Below are 21,764 nucleotides of genomic sequence, written 5' to 3'. Positions count from 1 at the left end.
GGTTAGATCTCAGCTGGAATAACGTGCCTAACTTTGGACACTGCACGTGGATGGGTGCCAAGGCCTCGGACAGGCAGCAGAATGTTTTCCCGGAATGGTGCCAGGAATGGGGGTTCTTCAGTAACGTGGAGAAATTGGAGAAGCTGGGCTTGTACTACTTTGAGCAAGCAAGGGTTAATGGAGTATTCCAAATTATGAATGGTTTTGATAGAACGTAACATACATGTGAATTAAATTTTGGGTAAATGTTTGAGAATCTGAGCTCTTGACAGGAGCTTTACCATTTTGAATGCATTTCAAAATTACACACTTCACACACTTTCTGTCCCCATGGAATCCACTGCCTATTCCCAATGGAATCTCCCAATTGCCGTGGCTCCAGGTCAGGAGCTCAGTTTGGCAAGTTATACCCCCAATCTCCACTGGGTTGGTGAAAGCAAAATCTTGGTCACCCCAAGCTAATGTAAATAGTTATAGCAAATGAATAAATGACAAATAGCAAGTTGACTGATAATTGAGTGCTCAAGATTGGATTAAGCATAATAATCGCAGAGGAAAACAGCTTTGAGAAGGTTTCAGTGATGTTGAGCCCACCTCCACCCCCATTTTTCAAATGTTATCTGGTTGGATGTTAAGACTGTGACATGAGCAAGAATTTGAGGAGATACGACAACAGATTGCCTTGTGTTTTTAAGGCAGAAATGAGAATTCAGAGTTGTTTGCGGATTGTTGTAACATTCTCAATGAATCGCTCCAACACAAAGTCTTCAATATTGTTACGCAGAACAGCAACTTTTTCCCAGTTTAATCAATGACAGAAGTAAACACCCCAGGAGAAACAATGACTCATTATTGCAGCAAATACATCAAATCCCATTTGTGTTCCCCACTCCCCAACCCCCCATTGAACTCCATTCTTCTCCCCAGCACTCCCCATCTAACCATCCCCATTAAGCCCAACCCTGTCCTCGCCACTCCACATCAAACGCCATCCCTCACCCCCTCCCCCACTCCCCATCGAACCCCATCTCTCTCCCCCTAATTCCCCATCGAACACCAACTCCTCATCAAACCCCATCCCACTCACCCCCCCCACCCAATGCCCCATCAAACCGTCTCCCCCCCCGATGCCCCATCGAGCCATTTCACTCCCCATCAAACCACTACCCATCGAATCCCATCCCTCTGCCCCTAGCGACCACAACTCCTTATCGAAACCTCCAACCCCCTCGCCCCCACAGGTGCCAAGCAGGGGAGGCGGGTGGGGTCGCTGGCACGTGGTCACCAGGGCACCGAGCAGGGTGTTGGGGATATGTGTTCCTGCGGTTCACCATTGGATCTAACTTGGAATTGTTTTTACATTTAGGATTATCCAGGTGAAGACTGCTACTGACTAGATCAACTTTGGGAGGCTCAGAATATTCCAAAATCTCCGGCACACATCTCTGCTTCTGATTTATGAAATTTGGCCTGTAAGTTTGCCCAATGCCGAAAAATAGTAAAGTAACACAGAGAGAACACAGCAATGATCCAGTCACAGAATCTATTGCCGACTTGCTGGCTGGGGAGGAACCTGTTGACTATAAGCACAGTGTGCTGAATGTAGGAGGAGTCCCTGTCACCAAGGACAAGGACGGAGAAAATACAATCGAGAGTGATGATCGACCAGTGTGGAACAACAAGCTGCAGTACATCTTGGCCCAAATTGGCTACTCAGTGGGCCTGGGAAATGTCTGGCGTTTTCCCTACCTTTGTCAGAAAAATGGTGGAGGTAAGGCCAAGACTGCGGGATCCATTCACGCGCCGATGGTTTTTAGCTGTAGCCAAGGGCCACAATTCCACACTTCCTGCAAGGGGAGAGAAGGCTGGGGTCACATTGGGAATTAAAATCTCTGCGAGTTGGAAGAAGATGGCGAAGTGATGGGAGGTGAATGGAGTGGGTGGAAGGGAGGCTGTGGGAAGTGGGGTCTCCTCGAGACCTAGAGCAGGCATTGTTAAACTCAGGGGCGCGACCCGCGGGTGTGTCGCAGGTGGGTGTCGGGAGGGTCACGGAGCCGTCCGTCGCGACGCTTCCGATCGCGCAAGGCCGCGCGCATCAGCCGCAGCAGCCAGTTTTTAATAATGCCGGCTGCAAGCGGCCTTCAACATGACCACGATTATATAAAAAAAAATTGGCTGTACTGAGCATGCGTGCCCGATCATCGGTGCGCATGCGTATAGTTTTGCGCATGCGCACCGATGATCGGGCACGCATGCGCAGTGCGGCCGCATTTTTTTTTATACGGTGGTTGCCTTTTTTTTTTACAAGTTCGGGAGGCCAAAGGGACCAAAGGGACAAAGGGACCATTGGGGTCAAAGGGGGCCAAAACCATTTCCTCCATTTTTGTCAGCAACAAACAAGGTAAGATCGCGCAGGTCAGCCAGCGTGGGCCGCGAAGGTCGGCGGGCGTGGATCGCAAAGGTTGACCAACGTGGGTTGTGAAGGTCGGCCGGCATGGGTCACAAAGTTGGCCGGGTTGGGTGCCGAAGGTTAGCCGGTTGGTAAAAATGGGTCCCCGGAAAAACACTGACCTGGAGAATGGTTTAGTTTTGGACAATGCAATGAGTCAATTTGAACAGAGTAGGGGAGGAGGGAATGTGTAATTCAGGGAGCCAAAAGGGGGCATTTATGGCTTGGGGGAAAAGAGGAAATTTTGGAGAAGGAATGACCATAATAATATTGATAAAATAGAGACACAAGTCAGGAGTGAAAGATGCTAGAGCTGAGGAGGGTCATCCATCTGAACATTGTTAACTACTATTGGATGTGGGTGAGAGTCCCTCACGGAGTCTCACTTGGGCTCAGAGCTATTCATTACAATTTGTCCGATGAATGAAAACAACAATCTTTATTAGACAACCAAAAAGAAAACTTCAGGGCTTTCTGGTGCCATCCATGTTCAAATCGCTGGCACATTTTCGACTTCATCATCATCTGTTCCCGAGACCAAAGGATGTCCTCATCGCCAAAGCGATGATCAGTGCAGATGGCTGCTGGAATAACCGCCAGCTCATCCACTCCTCTATGTCCATCACACTCCACCAGAAGCAGCGGAAGATGAAGAAACAGCTCAGAAAAAGATCAATGTTGAGTCGCTTGAAGAGCCAAGCGTGCTGTTGGACTTTCAATAACATCTTCTCCAAAATCTCCAAAGCGTCCATCCTAATGGAGTGGAGGGAAACTGGAAAGAGCTGGAGGCAGCCATCAGCTCAAACTGTGAAGAAACCATCGGCTACAACACCAGGAAACACCAAGACTGATTCAACTAAAATGACCACACCACCCAAGACCACATTGACAAGAAGAGGAACGCTCGCCGTGCCTGGTAAAACAACATCACCAGCAAGGCGAAGAGGAGAACTCAAATATCAAAGTTGGACGTCAAAAGGTGAACTAGGGAAATCAAGAACCAATGGTAGACTGAGAAAGCTAAGGAGCTGCAGTTCCTCATCGGCAAGCTTGACGCCCGGGTCTTCTTCAGTGCCACCAAGGCAATATATGGACCCAACATCCTAAGCCTCAAACTGGTGCAGAGTAAGTCAGAACCCTCTTGAGAGACAGAGAAGGGCCTTCGATGGAGAGAACACTTCAAAGAACTCCTAAACTGTGATACAACCATAGATGAGCACGTGTTCGAGGAAATCCACAACTCCCCATCAAAGATGATCTTGGACTCCCATCAAGCATGGACAAAGTCGAAGCCACCATTAAACAACTGAAGAATGGAAAAGCCGCAGGAGTGGACGGGATTCCAGTGAAGATTTTCAAACTTGGAGGAGAAGAGATCACCCATCATCTCTATCAGCTATTCCTGAAGATCTGGCACAGAAGGAATCCCTACCGACCTCAGGGATGTTGCGATTGCCACCCACTTCAAGAAGGGAGGCAAAGCAGATTGTGGGAATTCGGACGAATCTCCCTACTCTCCATCGTTGGGAAGATCGTCAGCCGAATGCTTGCTAGTTGCCTTCACGCAATCTCTGAAGAATTCCTTCTGGAAAGTCAATGTGCCTTCTGACTAAACCATTGAACAACGGACATGATTTTCACTGCACGACAACTTTGAGAGAAATGCCAGGAGCAACATCAACCACTCTACATGGCCTTCACCGATCTGACCAAGGCTTTTGACTGGGTCATTGGAAGACCCTTTCAAAGGCTGGCTGTCAAGGGAAATTCATCAATGTCCTCCAACTCCCCGCGACGAGATCTCGGTGACAGTACTCACCGACGGATATAAGACCGAAACCTTTCAGGTCCAGACTGGAGTCAAGCAGGAATGTGTCATCGCCCCCACCCTTTTCTCCATCTTCATCACCACCATCCTGCACCTTGTCAAGAACAAGCTTCCTAGTGGAGTGGACATCGTCTACAGGATGGACGGAAAACCTTTCAATCACAATGGTTGTAATCCAAGAAGAAAGCGACACTGACATCGCTCGTGGAACTTTCAGTATGCGGATGACAACACCATCTCCGCTCTCTCAGAAGAATGGTCTGTTCATGACAGCTCCCCAGAATGGTAAATTGCCATTTTTCATACAGCACCAAGTCGTCGAATAATCAGTCACTCCATTCACAGCATTTCCTCCCATAGACTCGAGTGGTTGACTATTCCGTCTGCAGCAGTGATTCCTGGAAGCGGTGTCCCTTTATGCCAAATTTCTTGCTCCGTTCCAGCCTTTTGAGGCTTTACTTCAATGTTCTCAAGACAAGAATCTCCTCCCAGGCACTGCAATACTTCATGGGCTTCGCTGACACATTCAACTTGTGAATGCACCTTTTGATGATGTCATCAATCAGGTTGTATTTCCATCAATGAAACTCCATCTCTTGATTCTCACACAGTAGCACAGTGGTTAGCATTGTTGCTTCACAGCGCCAGGGTCCCAGGTTCGATTCCTGGCTTGGCTTGGGTCACTGTCTGTGCGGAGTCTGCATGTTCTCCTTGTGTTTGCGTGGGTTTCCCCCGGGTGCTCCGGGTTCATAGGATAGATAGAATTTACAGGGCAGAAGGAGGCCATTCGGCCATCGAGTCTGCACCGGCTCTTGGAAAGAGCACCCTATCCAAGGTCCACACCTCCACCCTATCCCCAGCAACCCCACCCAACACTAAGGGCAATTTAGGACACTAAGGGCAATTTATCATGGCCAATCCACCTAACCTGCCCATCTTTGGACTGTGGGAGGAAACCGGAGCACCCGGAGGAAACCCACGCCCACACGGGGAGGATGTGCAGACTCCGCACAGACAATGACCCAAGCCGGAATCGAACCTGGGACTCTGGAGCTGTGAAGCAATTGTGCTATCCACAATGCTGCCATGTTGCCTGTTCCTCCCACAAGTCCCAAAAGACGTGCCATTAGGTGAATTGGGCATTCTGAATTCTCCCTCTGTGTACCCGATCAGGTGCCAGAATGTGGCGATTCGGGGCTTTTCACAGTAACCTCATTGCAGTGTTAATGTAATCCTATTTGTGACAATAAAGATTATTATTATTAGTTGACCACCTAAGTGTAAGGCTAGTCATTGCCCTGGCTTGTGGTTCAAGGGTAAGCAAATGCATTGCGAGAAAAGACTTATAATAAACAAAATACAACTTTTATTTTAGTAGTCTAGTTTGAAAAGGGAAAACAAAGATGAAGACCAAATACTAGCTGTGAATGTCCATTATGAAAGATCTTGGGGAAACACATCTACTGTTAATTATATCACAACTGATTATTATTGATTAATTATTTGACTTATTCAAAACACAATCTCACTTATTTAAAATTAAAGTCTAGGAAGTAACTCTATATATTCATTATAGGCTCAGCAAGGCTGTTTAGCACAGGGCTAAATCGCTGGATTTGAAAGCAGACCAAGGCAGGCCAGCAGCACGGTTCAATTCCCATAACGGCCTTCCCTGAACAGGTGCTGGAATGTGGCGACTAGGGGCTTTTCACAGTAACTTCATTTGAAGCCTACTTGTGGCAATAAGCGATTTTCATTTTCATTTCAAGAGCAAAGCAGAAATGAAGTACAAAAATACAAAATTGCAAAGATTAGTGGCGACAGGCCACATGCCTACATTATGCACATGTAGCTTGCTGGTAATCTAGTTGTGGCTGATTGCCTTTTAATTAGTAAATAAAAATGAAAAAGAGTGCTGGTCCTATGATCTCAAAACTCATCTTGCAGTATGTTTGTTGGTCCGATGTTATAGCAATAAACAGGTTGTCAATGTTTTTCATCACTTGTGCTTTACTTACTAGGTTACAATTTTAGTTTGCTGAAATAATGTGTAACACAGTTGCAACTACTGGATTTACGTCCACGGAGACATCAGCAACATTGGCTGGGGAGTCCAGCTCAGCATGCACAATTGAATACTTGCTCCAGGCTACGGAGAAAATCCAGCTCGATCAATAACGAACAGTTCCAACAGGGCAAAAGCGTGTGTGTGGGGAAGGGAGGGAGGGAGAGAGGAGATTAGTATTTGGGATAGGAGAGTGGTTTTTTTTTTAATGGTGGGTGAAGCTTGCTGGGCTGGCATGATCCTTTCCAGTTCTGTATGGCAGTGACACGTTGCTGCGTTAAATTTCACATTCAATTCTGGGACGACGTCACGGTGGCACAGTGGTTAGCACTGCTGCCCCACAGTGCCAAGGACCTGGGTTCGATCCCGGCCCCGGCTCACTGTCCGTGTGAAGTTTACACATTCTCCCCGTGTCTGTGTGGGTCTCACCCCCACAACCCAAAGATGTGCAGGGTGGGTGGATTAGCCACGCTAAACTTCCCCTTAATTGGAAAAAAAGAATTGGGTACACTAAATTTATTTTTAAAAAACTTCAGGCAACCCTGGATAGGATTTTCCCATGGACTTCCATCAGGCTCAGGTGGGGCGGTAGTGCGGGGGTGGGGGGGGGGGGGGGGGGGGGGGGGATCAAGAAGCTGGAGTGCGTGAGGAACAGTTGCCTCACCTCTGTCCCTGAATTAGCCAATTAAGGATGCGGGCGTGCTCACAAAGCTGGAGGACCGATAGGGCACCTTCCAGTTTGGACGTAGCAGAGTATGTCACAGTCGGTGGAAGAGAGAGGGCATCCACAGATAAAGGCACCGTCTTTCCCACTTCTTTCAAATTTAAGATAAAAATAAAGCATTGTAGGGGGGATGTGATCGGTTGGATGTCCTCCAGAGAGCAGCCTGGAGCCGTGCTGAATCCAGTCAAACAGGGAGGGCCTCTAAACTTGCCTGCAGTTCTAGGCCCCTGGTCCACCACCTCTAGGCAGCTGTCCTGTCTACTGTTGCCAGTAGAGATCTGGAGGATGACTGGAAAATCCGAGTCTGTCTCTAATCAGCCCTTAGTTACCTGCTACTTGTGGGCAGGTAACCCTGCTTTCCTCTCCACCCCCATGCTGTCTCCGAGAAGTTGGTCTTGGGGCAGGATGATGCCTGGGAATCTGCGTGCAAGCAAGTGGCTTGAAATCCAACACCCAGTCGCCTGCATTCCCATCCGTGACTCTTCAACTTTCAACTTTTTATTTGTCAAGAATTGTTACAGTGAGGGGGCAGCACGGTGGCGCAGTGAGTTAGCACTGCGGCCTCACGGCGCCGAGGTCCCAGGTTGGATCACGGCTCTGGGTCACTGCCCGTGTGGAGTTTGTACATTCTCCTCGTGTTTGCGTGGGTTTCGCCCCCACAACCCAAAGATGTGCAGGCTAGGTGGATTGGTCATGCTAAATTGCCCCTTAATTGGAAAAAGTTAATTGGGGACTCTAAATTTATAACAAAAAAAAGAAAAGACATAGAATTGTTACAGTGAGAATGAGTTGGTGTCCTGAAATTTAGTAATGGGATTTAGTTGGGAGAAATTCGCTCTCTGTAAAGTGGCAGAGATTATTGGGATTCATTCCAGTCTCTTTGTCCATCCCCCCAGGATTCAGTTGTCTCCAGAAAAAAGACTGACATTCTCTGGTTGATGCGTTCTCTGGCCAATCGCTATCCACTGGTTAATAGATTGAGGAAACGAAGAGGATAGATTTTTTAAAATGTGGGGAAATGACGAAAATCCCATAGCTAGTCATTTCATATTCTGCTGATTTGCCAATGTCCCAATGCAGTTTGTGAGGCAGCATTTTACCCTGTTAATTACTGTGCTGATGTATAAAGTTTACAGGTCGGCGTCTATCCATCCAAAGGTTGATTTTGATCTCGGGATGTGAATGACGCAGGCAAGGGTGACATTTATTTTGACTTTTGATCTCTCAGGGAATTGGGAGATTCTGGGGAGCAGGTGCAGAAGGGATCGTATTGAATGGCAGAGCAGGTTCGAGGGGCTATATGGTCTACCCCTCCATTATCTATTTTCTTATGGCCCTCCCTCGTTGCCCTGAAAAAACTGTGGGCCAGATTTTATGCTGCATATTACTGGGTTCGGACCAGACCACATTCAGTTTCCATCAGGTGATTGGCAAGACACACATGTTTGGAGGTAATAAAAAAATGCCGAACCTCAGGATTCAGTAAATCTCTTTGTGAGAAGGAGAGAGAGAGAGAGTTGGGAAGAAACTGTCAATAGAGAAAGCAACAGCAATTACATCAAGATTATTCTCACTAGAGAGGTGGCTGTGACGGACAGAGCGATCTTGGAATGGGTTTTTGTCTCAGGACCTTGATCTCCTAAGCCAAACTGAATTCTGGGTCTTGAACCCAGACTGCCAATGGTGGGACCCTGGAAGCGATCTTTGAAGAGCTGACCAATGGCGTATTTGCTTCTAGGTGCTCTGTCTGATAGAACATGGCGTGAGGGCCAATCAGAGGGCCTAATGTTAGCTCCACTTTCAAAAGGTGACAGCTGCCTATGTAGGTAAGCGAAAGAGAGAGCATTTTAAAAAGGAGCACGCCGTGAAAGCTTTTAAAAAGGTTCAAATTGCATAGAGCCCACAGCTGTCAAACTGTTATCTTGTGGGACAACCCCTCCACTAGACTGCCAGTGGCTGTAGCTGTGGTTATAGTGGGGTGTGGGAGGTAGGGGCTGATAGTTGGATAGATACCGTTCTGCCCATCCTTTGGCCATGTTTAGGCTCAACAGGATGCCTGCACCTGGCTGGAAAATTCCAGTTGACACCAGCAGAGTGGCCTTGATATTCCCTTGAATTGACCTAATTGGCTGCTCGAGGGCAGGTAGCATTCATTCCTCCTCCCAGGCCAAACCTGCCTGCATGAAAAGGGCCAGGTGATAGGACCATGGTCGGAAACTTTAATCCAGAGCGGGAAAATGTAGGCTTATCCACGTCCAGCTCAGCCTCTGCCTGCACAACTGAATGAAAGATTCAAACCATAATCCTCTGAAAGACGATTCAATGCTTGAATGGGAAAAGATTGTCAGGTTTATGGGGACAGAGATTCATTCAATAACTAAAGACCTGGTCCAGGCAAGGCACGCCAATTCGATGAAAATGCAGATGTTGGAAGATCAAACCATAAAAAGGTAAACAGCATTTTTGCTCTTTTTGTAAATAAATTAGGCCACAGAATACAAAATAAACAGGTAATGATGGATTGATAAGATATTGGTCAGGTAGTTAGTCTCAGAGTTGGGCCCATGATAAAAAACAAATGGACATTGCAGATTCAGTAGAGTGATGCTAGGGGATAGAGAACTGGAATGATAAGTAGACCTGGAAATACTAAGGCTGCTTCCACAGGAACAAGTAAGATTAAGAGGAGAGTCAGTTGAGGTATTAAAATGATGAAGGGTTTGGATGAAGTTAAGGCACATTTCTGTGTGAGGGGGGTCAGTAATGAGCAACATCATTTCAAAATGATAACTGAGTGAGGAAAGAGCGTGAGTCAGAAAAATGTTTATACTCATGAAATTCTTTGTTAGAAGGAAAGGTTGAGACAGAGATAACGAGAACCTTTTGAGAGAATATTGAATAAATACTTGAATGAGCGCCAGAAACAGAGTGATGGGAGAATGTGGGGCAGTGGGATTAGTTTGGGATTGATACAGGGCTGTGGGAAGAGCGCGGAGCAGTGGGAATAGTTTGGGATTGATCCAGGCTATTGGGAGAGAATGGAGCAATGGGATTAGTTTGGGATTGATACAGGGCTATGGGGAGAGAGCGGAGCAGTGCGATCAGTTTGGGATTGATACAGGCTATTGGGGGAGAGCAGGGAAGTGGGATTAGTTTGGGATTGATACAGGTTAGAAATGAAATGAAATGAAAATCGCTTATTGTCACAAGTAGGCTTCAATGAAGTTACTGTGAAAAGCCCCTAGTCGCCACATTCCGGCGCCTGTTCGGGGAGGCTGGTACGGGAATTGAACCGTGCTGCTGGCCTGCTTGGTCTGCTTTAAAAGCCAGCGATTTAGCCCAGTGTGCTAAACCAGAGAGAAAGAACAGGTAATTGGGATTAGTTTGGGGTTGATACATGCTATTGGGAGACAGCGGGCAGTGCAATTAGTTTGAAATTGATACAGGCTAGGGAGAGAGCATCACAATGGGATTAGTTTGGGATTGATACAGGGCTATGGGGAGAGCGCGGCCAGTGGAATTAGTTCGGGAGTGATACAGGCTATGGAGAAAGAACAGGGAACTGGGATTAGTTTGGGGTTGATACATGTTATTGAGAGAGCGCGGGGCAGTGGGATTAGTTTGGGACTGACACAGACTATTGGGAGAGAACTCGGCAGTGGGATTGTTTGGGATTGATACAGGGCAATGCGAAGAGTGGGTAACAAGCTGGAGAAGATGTTAGAGAAGATTCCGGGTGTTGCTCACCATTTTGCTGCTCCACTCTGTTCAATAGTACCTGCAGCTGGTACTATTGTTAAACTAGGTCAGCATCTCATCATGTGATATTATGCATCCTGCATTCTAGAACTAAGATTCCCTTGGGCTTCCCTCGGGTTGTCGGGCTTCTGATATAATTTCCTAATCTTCTGGAAATTTTCTGCACAGAATTTGTGCACTAGATATTCTGCCACAATATTGCTGAAAGGTTTTGTGCTGGATTCTGTCGGTCATTTCTTAGCAGGTGTCTCTCAATGCGGCTCTGTTTGCAACATTACGAGGCTGGAATTTCATTCATTTATCTCTTGTGCTGCCCTTTCACTGCATTTAGCTACACGTTGCTCTCCCCCCATATCCTGCCCTATTCCTCCTTTTCCTATATTTATCCCATTCAACTTTTAACTGCTGTCACATTTAATAATAACCACAGCTGGAATTTAATGCAGATTGTCTGAGTCAGGAAGCATGACGCCTGTCACTTCCCCATCATGGAGGGATGTCAAGTAGGCTCATTAATGAGCCAATTGACACCAATTATCGCTGAGCCCACAACAATTTAGTGGTGGCTCAGAGATTAAATGGGAGTTATGGCTCTCCTGTGCCTCCCTATCAGGATTGCCTCTGTACTTGGAAGAGGAGAATCCTGTTTAGTCAGGTTCTCAAGGCATGCCACTTTGAGAAAGAATGGGGCACAGAAAGCCACATTGCAGCCTTTGGTCTGGTGCCCACCCACAACCCACTCCCCACAACTCCCACCCTGCCCTCACTTAATTGTGTCCTGGAATCCAGCGATGTCTCCTGGTGCTCTCTAAAGCATTACCAATAGCAGGCACTGCTGCCAGTGGTGCTGTCGGCAATGGACAGCTACTGACCTCTGATTGGCTGGCAATCAGGTTGGATTTTCCTCACAAAAGCAGTGCAGGGTTACTATCAGTTCTCTAACTGTTGGGTGAGATCTCCCCCTACCACACCACCACCATTGCCCACATTAAATCATGGCCACAGGGCAGCAGGGTACTGCAATGGTTAGCACTGTTCCTCATGGCGCCGAGGACCCAGGTTTGATCCCGGCTCTGGGTCACTGTTCGTGTTGAGTTTGCACATTCTCCACGTGTCTGCCTGGCTCTCACCCCCACACCCGGAGAAAACCCACACAGGCTCGGGGAGAATGTGTAAACTCCACGCAGTCACCCAAGGTTGGAATTGAACCCGGGTCCCTGGCGCTGTCAGGCACCAGTGCTAACCATTGTGCTACCGTGCCACCCTGGCGCGAGGTGTGTCATTGGGTGGTGATCGCAAGTGAGGGGGAGTTGGCTCTCACCGAGACCCCCATCCTGATGCACTGAGTACCTTTGAACGAGGAACCGAACCCTCCCCGTCCCCAGGAGCCTGCAAGCTAATACTCCAGAGTTTGATGTCATGCTCTCCACATGACAAGTGCCCTGCTTGCTGTTGGGTTAATACTGGCAGCGATGGGGTGAGGCTCTTTAAGTTGGCATTAATTGGCAGTGGGGTGGGATTGCTGTCCGAGGGCCTTCCCACCTTGGACTTAATTGGCGGTGGCAGGCTCGCCATCTGCCTTCTACTTGCACAACTAAATGCCCCCCTCACCACCAAACTCACCATGGGGGTGGGCACATGACTCCACCTCCTTTTACTGATTCACTGATTTTAAGCACTGCATCACGGCTACAGAGGCCCTGAATTGTGGAGTTTGCGTTGAATCTCTCTACCTCTTTTTCCTCATTAAAGATACTCCTTAAAACTCTTTGGTCATCTGCCTAATAAACGTGAACATGCGAACAAGGAATAGGCCACTCAGCCCCTCGAGCCTGCTCCACCACTTAATAAGATCATGGTTGATCTGACAGTAAGCTCAAATCTGCATCCCGCCTCCTCCCAAGAAGTGCCAACATATATATCTCCTTATATGACTTGCTGTCAATTTTCTTTTGCTTAAGACTGCTCTGGTATTTTGCTTTGGTGTTTTGCTTTGGTGTTTTGCTATGTTAAAGGCACTATATACATACAAGAGGTTGCTGTTCAAGTTACTACAACATCCTTCCTACAAGAGGAACCCCAAAACTACACACACTCCTGCAGTTGTGACCTAAACCATATTGGACAAATTTATGTATGAAATTGGGACCCACCATTTCTCATGGGGGGTGTCAGTGTTCAATATGACATGGGCCATGCATTCCACCACTGGTCCTATGTCACCCTCCATCCTGTGGTCATCCAGCGCACCAGACCGAGATCCTAATGTCTATTTTGGGTTCCGTGGTGGGATCTTCCTTGCCAGCTGCAAAGCAGCAGCAGGCATTAAGGGGCGGCTTGAGGCTGAGAAAGGTTTTAACCTGAATGTTGAGCCAGAAGAAATAGGCTTAATTTTTACTTTAACGTTTCATCCCAGTATTGCTGCTCCGGCTTGGCACTCTGTCACTGGGAGCTAATGAACAACTATTAATTTTAACAATAACTTGCTTCATGCTTGTCTGACTTTCCATTTCAGTGATTCGTTTGCATTGCCAACATAAATTGATTTAAAGTCCTTGTTTCAAGCTCCCTGGCCTCCTGGTTACAGCAACGATGTCTCTGTCTATGTATTTAAGTTGTGTATTTATGTATGTCCTATGTTTTTTCATGTATGGAACGATCTGTCTGGACTGTATGCAGAACAATTGTCATGTGTACCTTGGTACACGTGACATTAAATCAAATCAAACATGTAACAAAATCAGAGATCCAGGATGTATTTGTGTTTGACCCCTGCTCGACGAATGAGCTAGTCAGCTCAGTGGGCCGCAAGTTCACCACCTCACCATATGTTTGAGAAAGGGGACATTAGCCATAATTTTAGCAGTTTAGCAGCTCTTGAGGCAGGTCGGCGATCAATGGCTGGGTTGGTTGTCAGACGAGGGCTGAGCTCATCTTTCCACCAATCTCTCCATAGAATTAATTAGAATTCATAGAATTTACAGTGCAGATGGAGGCCATTCGGCCCATCGAGTCTGCACCAGCTCTTGGAAAGAGTCAGCCCACGCTTCCACCCTATCCTTGTAACCTAGTAACCCCACCTAACCTTTTTTGGGGCACAAATGGGCAATTTATCATGGCTAATCCACCTAACCTGCACATCTTTGGACTTTGGGAGGAAACCAGGGCACCCGGAGGAAACCCACGCAGACACGGGGAGAACGTGCAGACTCCGCACAGACAGTGGCCCAAGCCAGGAATCGAACCTGGGACCCGAGAGCTGTGAAGCAACTGTGCTAACCACTGTGCTACCGTTCTGCCCCTGGTTATTCACTCCACTCCTGGTTATTTTCAGCAGTTTGGATATTCCAAATATTTCCTAATGAAATCCTAACAGCTTATTGCAGGATCTTGTTTTTTCAACACTTGTTGTGAAAGAGATTTCTTTTGAATTCTGTAATGCAATGATTATCATTGACAATCCATTATCATAAATAAGGGAGAGCTCGGCTCCTGGCATTGTTTAGTGGGTAGGAATTCTGTTTTGGATTGTCATTAATCAGGATTAATGAATATCCAAACTTCACATTAATCACCAACCCTTCAGCTCCTGTTAAAGAATCAGCGATGGTTAAACTTTAACACTGAGGGCATTTACTCTTCAAAAAAAGTCAACATATCACTCTAATTTAGGATGGGGATGTTTTGAGTCCATTTAAGGAATTAAAGGCTGAATGATAATGCAATAAAATAAATCAAATATGAATTAGTATCAATTCTACTCCAGGATGGAGGAAGCAAAGTGATCTTAACACAGAATGGGGTTAAAATTCCAAACAGGGGAGGCTGGGGTAGTGAATTCTGAGAGAGAATGAGGAGAAAAACTGTCTGTCTGGAGGCAACAGCTCAATGTGACCTCGGACTGGGCCTGTCAGCACCTGTTAGTGCTGGGCTGCATTTTAAACCAGTGCCTCTGAGCTCCGTGTGGAAGGTGAGTATTTCAAGGAAACTGCACCCCACCCCCCCCGTCACCCCTAGGAAATTATACACCCTGTCGACCCTGAGAAATTATACAGCCCCGTCGCTCATGGGAAATTATACAACCCCATCGCCCCTGAGAAATTATACAGCCCCTGTCGCCCATGGGAAATTATACAACCCCGTCACCCCTGAGAAATTATACAGCCCCATCGCCCCTGAGAAATTATACAGCCCTGTCGCTCATGGGAAATTATACAACCCCATTGCCCCTGAGAAATTATACAGACTCCATTGCCTCTGAGAAATTATACAGCCCCCGTCGCCCATGGGAAATTATACAACCCCATCGCCCCTGAGAAATTATACAGCCCCCATCACCCATGGGAAATTATACAACCCCATCACCCCTGAGAAATTATACAGACCCCATTGCCGCTGAGAAATTATACAGCCCCCGTCGCCCATGGGAAATTATACAGACCCCGTTGCCTCTGAGAAATTATACAGCCAGCATCACCCATGGGAAATTAGACAGCCCCATCGCACCTGAGAAATTATACAGCCCACATTGCCCCTCAGAGATTATACAGCCCCCGTTGCCCATGGGAAATTATACAGCCCCATTGCCCCTGAGACATTATACAGCCCTATCGCCCATGGGAAATTATACAGCCCTATCACCCCTGAGAAATTATACAGCCCCATCGCCCCTGAGAAATTATACAGCCCCCATCACCCATGGGATATTATACAGCCCCATTGCCCCTGAGAAATTATACAGACCCCGTTGCCTCTGAGAAATTATACAGCCCCCGTCGCCCATGGGAAATTATACAGACCCCGTTGCCCCTGAGAAATTATACAGCCCGCATCACCCATGGGAAATTATACAACCCCATCGCCCCTGAGAAATTATACAGACCCCGTTGCCCCTGAGAAATTATACAGACCCCCGTTGCCCCTGAGAAATTATACAGCCCCATCGCCCCTGAGAAATTATACAGCCCACATTGCCCCTCAGAAATTATACAGCCCCCGTTGCCCATGGGAAATTATACAGCCCCATTGCCCCTGAGACATTATACAGCCCTATCGCCCATGGGAAATTATACAACCCCATCACCCCTGAGAAATTATACAGACCCCATTGCCGCTGAGAAATTATACAGCCCCCGTCGCCCATGGGAAATTATACAGACCCCGTTGCCTCTGAGAAATTATACAGCCAGCATCACCCATGGGAAATTAGACAGCCCCATCGCACCTGAGAAATTATACAGCCCACATTGCCCCTGAGAAATTATACAGACCCCCGTTGCCCCTGAGAAATTATACAGCCCCATCGCCCCTGAGAAATTATACAGCCCACATTGCCCCTCAGAAATTATACAGCCCCCGTTGCCCATGGGAAATTATACAGCCCCATTGCCCCTGAGACATTATACAGCCCTATCGCCCATGGGAAATTATACAGCACTATCACCCCTGAGAAATTATACAGCCCCCATCACCCATGGGAAATTATACAGCCCCATTGCCCCTGAGAAAGTATACAGCCCCCGTTGCCCATGGGAAATTATACAGCCCCCATCGCCCCTGAGAAATTATACAGCCCTATCGCCCATGGGAAATTATGCAGCCCTATCGCCCCTGACAAATTATACAGCCCCATCGCCCATGAGAAATTATACAGCCCCCATCGCCCCAGAGAAATTATACAGCCCCCATCACCCATGGGAAATTATACAGCCCCCATCACCCATGGGACATTATACAGCTCCCATCACCCCTGGGAAATCATACAGCCCCCGAAGGCCCTGAGAAATTATACAGCCCCCATCGTCCATGGGAAATTATACAGCCCATCGCTCCTGAGAAATTATACAGTCCCCATCGCCCCTGGGAAATTGTACAGCCCCCACCCAAGGGAAATTACACAGCCCCCTCATTGGGAAATGGCACAGCACCCCCCCTGGAAAAATTACACCCCCCCAGGGGAAAGTTACACAGCCCCCCCACCCCCACCCCCACCTCGGAGGAAATGACACAGCCCCACCACCCTCAGGGGAAATTACACAACCCCGCCACTGGGAAATCACAGAGACCCTCCCCTACTTCTAGGATGTTATACAGACTCCCCTGCCTCCCCATCGATAAATTATACAGCCTTCCACCCCGTCCCTCCAGGGGAAATTGCACAACTCCTCCAAGGGGAAGTTACACAGCCACCTCCCCCCCCTCGCCCAGGGGAAGTAGCACGCAAGGTGAACATTCCCTGGTGAGTGTGGAGCGCCTAGCTCCTCCTCGCTTATAGAGAGGAGCAGGATCTCCTTCACCACACTTTTTTTTTTCTCTGTTGTATTTTCAGAGTTGTCACTCCCATATTCCCAGTCTGATCCAATGGAACCTCTTGAGCTAAGTCACATTTATGCATTCAGGAACAGTTGTCAAACGCAGGGATTAAATCACAGCCATTAATCTTTTTCCAACTATTGTCAAGTGTAAACTGCCCGATTATCCCTGAAAACTGACTGAATCACAATGCAGTATCGCAGAGCTTCAACCAGCTCACAGTGCAGTCTGGTCCTTTTGCAAGAACAGCCATTCAGCCCCTCCTATTGATCTGAAATCTCTGGTGCTTGTTCATAGCTGTCCTCTTAGTTTGCCTGATATATACTAATCTCTGATTCGGCCCAAGCTGACTACTTCCTCATAATACCCACAACTTATTTAATTATCCCCTTCATAGGAACAGGAGGAGGCCATTCAGCCGCTTGAGACTATTTCACATTCAACAGATCATGATGACCTATATCCAAACCCAATTTAAGCACTTTTGCCTCCCTAATCCTTTAATACCTTTACACGACAAAAATCTATCAACTCATTTTTGACATTTTCTATTGACTCCAGTGTCAACAGCTTTGAGTTCCAGATTTCTCCTCCCCCTGGTGCGAAGATGTGCTTCCTGACATCACCCTTGAATGTTTTCACTTTAATTCGAATGTTCCATCCCCTGAGCTCTCCCGCAGAGGGAATCATTTCTCTCTATCTCCTCTCCAATCCCTTAATCATCTTAAACATCTCATTTAATCATAGCTTAATTTTCTAAACTCAAGGGAATTGAAGCCTAGCCTATGCAACCTGTCCTCTTAATTGAGCCCCTTTGATGTAAGGTTGTTTGGTGTCACATAAACAGGCCCAGGGGCTTGCACGGTTGAACATAAATTGTTTATTAATAACCCATAACTGTATAAATATCCAAGGTGCTGCTCTGCATTGGGAACTGTCTCTTTGCCGGCTCCTTCTGTTGTGCTATGCTTCTTCATCTAGCATAAGCTGCTTCCTTGATGTATACTCTGACAAAGGAAGGTTCAGACTTGGAGATAGCTTTAACACATTTATTGAACAGTTAACAATTCTCCTACTTGAGTTTGACTCTCCTGCTGATCTTGCTATAGTAACTCAATCTAACTAACCAGTCTGCTCTAATCCATGCGGTGGGTGTGATACTTCCTGATCTGCCCCTGTCTCTCTGAGTGTCGCCTGTGGAAAAGATAAAGAGCATGTGTGCCCTGTCCTTTTATATGGGTAGCCCCCTTGTGGTAGTGTCACCTCTGGGTGTGTCTTGACTGCCTATTGGTCGTGTCCTATCTTACTGACCTATTGGTTGAATGTCTGTGTGTCATGATATCTCTGGTGCTCCCTCTAGTGTTTATTCAGTCCTAGTGTATCTACATTAACCCGTTGTGCATTTACAGTGATGCATATCACCACACCTTCCAGACGCAACTAGACACAGCCTACTATCATGTGACGCCCTACATCACAATGCGGGCAGTACTGTCTCCCAGTCCACCATTAACCCTTGCTCTGCCCCAACACCCTGATACTGCACCCTTTATCTTCAGTGTCACTCCTTCCAAGGCCAATATATATTCCTCTTGAGGTGAGAGGCCCATAGCTGAACGCAGTTACTCCAGATGGGTTATGACTAAACAAGACATTGTACAACTAAAGCATCACTTCCATTTCTTTCTTATTCCAGATCCCTGAGATAAAAGGGCCAGCATTCCGGTCATTTTTTTTTCTCAGCATTTTTTGTAGCTGTCCGTTAACTTTGTGGCTTCTGCACGTACCCAAAATCTCTCCGCTTCTCCACATTTCCTAGCTTCTGAGCTGAGTTTCGGCAAAGTGAAATTTATGACCGCCAGAAATATTCAGTTGGAGATTCAAGACATGTCTTGCTGGTAAATGAGTGTTGTTGCTAGCCTGTATTTACTTCCCATCCCAGGTTGTCCTGAGAGGTAAGTAGAGGGTTACCTTAAACCAATGTACTGCTGCAGTCTGGGCATCTCGTTTGGAGAGTCTAACTAGACGGCATAGTCTGAAGTCAAGGGTTTGGCAATTTGAGATGGCAATGAGGAGGAATTTCTTTATTCAGAATGTTGTGAATCTTTGGAATTCTCTACCCCTGAATGCTCAGTGTTGAGTAAATTCAAGACTGAGATAGAGGTTTTGGATATGGTAATAGATGAGGAAGGTGGGGTTAATGTAAAAGTTCAGCCATGTTCCTCTGGAATAGCAGAGCAGGCTTGAGCTACAGTGCGGCCTATTCTAATCTATGCTGGTTTTCCATGTGGCAAAAGTGCTACCACAAAACTGTTAGGTAGATAGTTCGAGGATGGTGACCCAAATATGTTCTGTATTCAAGAAATATTTTGAGCTGCATCAAGAGTTGCCTTGGTGAGTGTCTAGTCAATCACTGTACAACTGGGGTATAGTACTGGTGCGGACAGCATAGTAGCATTATGGTTAGCACAATTGCTTCACAGCTCCAGGTTTCAGGTTCGATTACCGGCTTGGTCACTGTCTGTGCGGAGTCTGCACTTTCTCCCCGTGTGTGTATGGGTTTCCTCCGGGTGCTCCGGTTTCCTCCCACAGTCCAAAGATGTGCAGGTTAGGTGGATTGGCCATGCTAAATTGTCCTTAGTGTCCAAAATTGTTCTTAGTGTTGGGTGGGGTTACTGGGTAATGGGGATAGGGTGGAGATGTGGGTTTGGGTAGGGTGCTCTTTCCAAGAGCCGGTGCAGACTCGATGGGCCGAATGGCCTCCTTCTGCACTGTAAATTCTATTAATTCTCTGACAGGTCTGTCACTATAACAATGGTGTATAGTACTGGTGGAGGCAGGTCTGTCACTATAACACTGGGGTACAGTACTGGTGGAGGCAGGACTGTCACTATAACACTGGGGTACAGGACTGGTGGGGGCAGGTCTGTCACTGTATAACACTGGGGTACAGTACTGTTGGGGACAGGTCTGTCACTGTAAGTACTAGGGTACAGTACTGGTGGAGGCAGGTCAGTCACTGTATAACACTGGGATACAGTACTGGTGAAGGCAGGTCTGTCACTGTATAAAACTAGGGTACAGTACTGGTGGGTACAGGTCTGTCACTAAGTACTGGGGTACAGTATTGGTGGGGACAGGTCTGTCACTGTAAGTACTGGGATACAGTACTGGTGGGGACAGGTCTGTCACTGTATAACACTGGGATACAGTACTGGTGAAGGCAGGTCTGTCACTGTATAAAACTAGGGTACAGTACTGGTGGAGGCAGGTCTGTCACTATAACACTAGAGTACAGTACTGGTGGAATGGGTCTGTCACTATAACACTGGGGTACAGTACTGGTGGGGACGGGTCTGTCACTGTATAACAATGGGATACAGTACTGGTGGCGATGGGTCTGTCACTGTATAACACTGGGGTACAGTACTGGTGGGGACAAGTCTGTCACTGTATAACAATGGGATACAGTACTGGCGGGGACGGGTCTGTCACTGTATAACACTGGGGTACAGTACTGGTGGGGATGGGTCAGTCGCTGTATAACACTGGGGTACAGTACTGGTGGGGATGGGTCTGTCACTGTATAACACTGGGGTACAGTACTGGTGGGGACAGGTCTGTCACTATATAACACTGGGGTACAGCACTGGTGGAATGGGTCTGTCACTGTATAACAATGGGATACAGTACTGGTGGCGATGGGTCTGTCACTGTATAACACTGGGGTACATTACTAGTGGAGATGGGTCTGTCACTGTATAACACTGGGGTACAGTACTGGTGGGGACAGGTCTGTCACTGTATAACACTGGGGTACAGTACTGGTGGGGATGGGTCAGTCACTGTATAACACTGGGGTACAGTACTGGTGGGGACAGGTCTGTCACTGTATAACACCGGGGTACAGTACTGGTGGGGACAGGTCTGTCACTGTATAACACTGGGGTACAGTACTGGTGGGGACAGGTCTGTCACTGTATAACACTGGGGTACAGTACTGGTAGGGACAGGTCTGTCACTGTATAACACTGGGGTACAGTACTGGTGGGGATAGGTCTGTCACTGTATAAAACTGGGGTACAGTATTGGTGGGGACAGGTCTGTCACTGTAAGTACTGGGGTACAGTACTGGTGGGGACAGGTCTGTCACTGTATTACACTGGGGCACAGTACTGGTAGGGACAGGTCTGTCACTGTATAACACTGGGGTACAGTACTAGTGGGGACAGGTCTGTCACTGTATAACACTGGGGTACAGTACTGGTAGGGACAGGTCTGTCACTGTATAACACTGGGGTACAGTACTGGTGGGGATGGGTCTGTCACTGTATAACACTGGGGTACAGTACTGGTAGGGACAGGTCTGTCACTGTATAACACTGGGGTACAGTACTGGTGGAGATGAATTTGTCACTATAACACTGGGGTACAGTACTGGTGGGGACAGGTCTGTCACTGTATAACACTGGGGTACAGTACTGGTAGGGACAATTCTGTCACTCTATAACACTGGGGTACAGTATTGGATGGGACATATCTGTCACTGTATAGCCTGGACAGAATCAATGGGGAGTTCCCATTGGCAGAAGGTAGAGAACCTGAAAGAGATTAACAAATAACCAGA

General features: G+C 47.3%; 1 protein-coding gene across 2 annotated transcripts in view; it reads left to right on the top strand.

The window, feature by feature from the left end:
• Positions 1-21,764, top strand: part of LOC140393798 (sodium-dependent neutral amino acid transporter SLC6A17-like) — a 112,075-nt gene that overhangs the window by 28,781 nt on the left and 61,530 nt on the right. For both annotated transcript variants that reach the window (XM_072480243.1, XM_072480244.1), the window contains exon 2: positions 1,367-1,771. In XM_072480243.1, coding sequence (XP_072336344.1) covers positions 1,486-1,771 — 286 coding nt within the window. In that variant the 5' untranslated portion in view covers positions 1,367-1,485. The remainder of the gene's footprint in view (positions 1-1,366; positions 1,772-21,764) is intronic.

Source organism: Scyliorhinus torazame, chromosome 17 (genome assembly GCF_047496885.1).
Source record: "Scyliorhinus torazame isolate Kashiwa2021f chromosome 17, sScyTor2.1, whole genome shotgun sequence".
NCBI classification, from domain to species: domain Eukaryota; kingdom Metazoa; phylum Chordata; class Chondrichthyes; order Carcharhiniformes; family Scyliorhinidae; genus Scyliorhinus; species Scyliorhinus torazame.
This window is presented reverse-complemented; position numbering and strand designations above follow the sequence as displayed.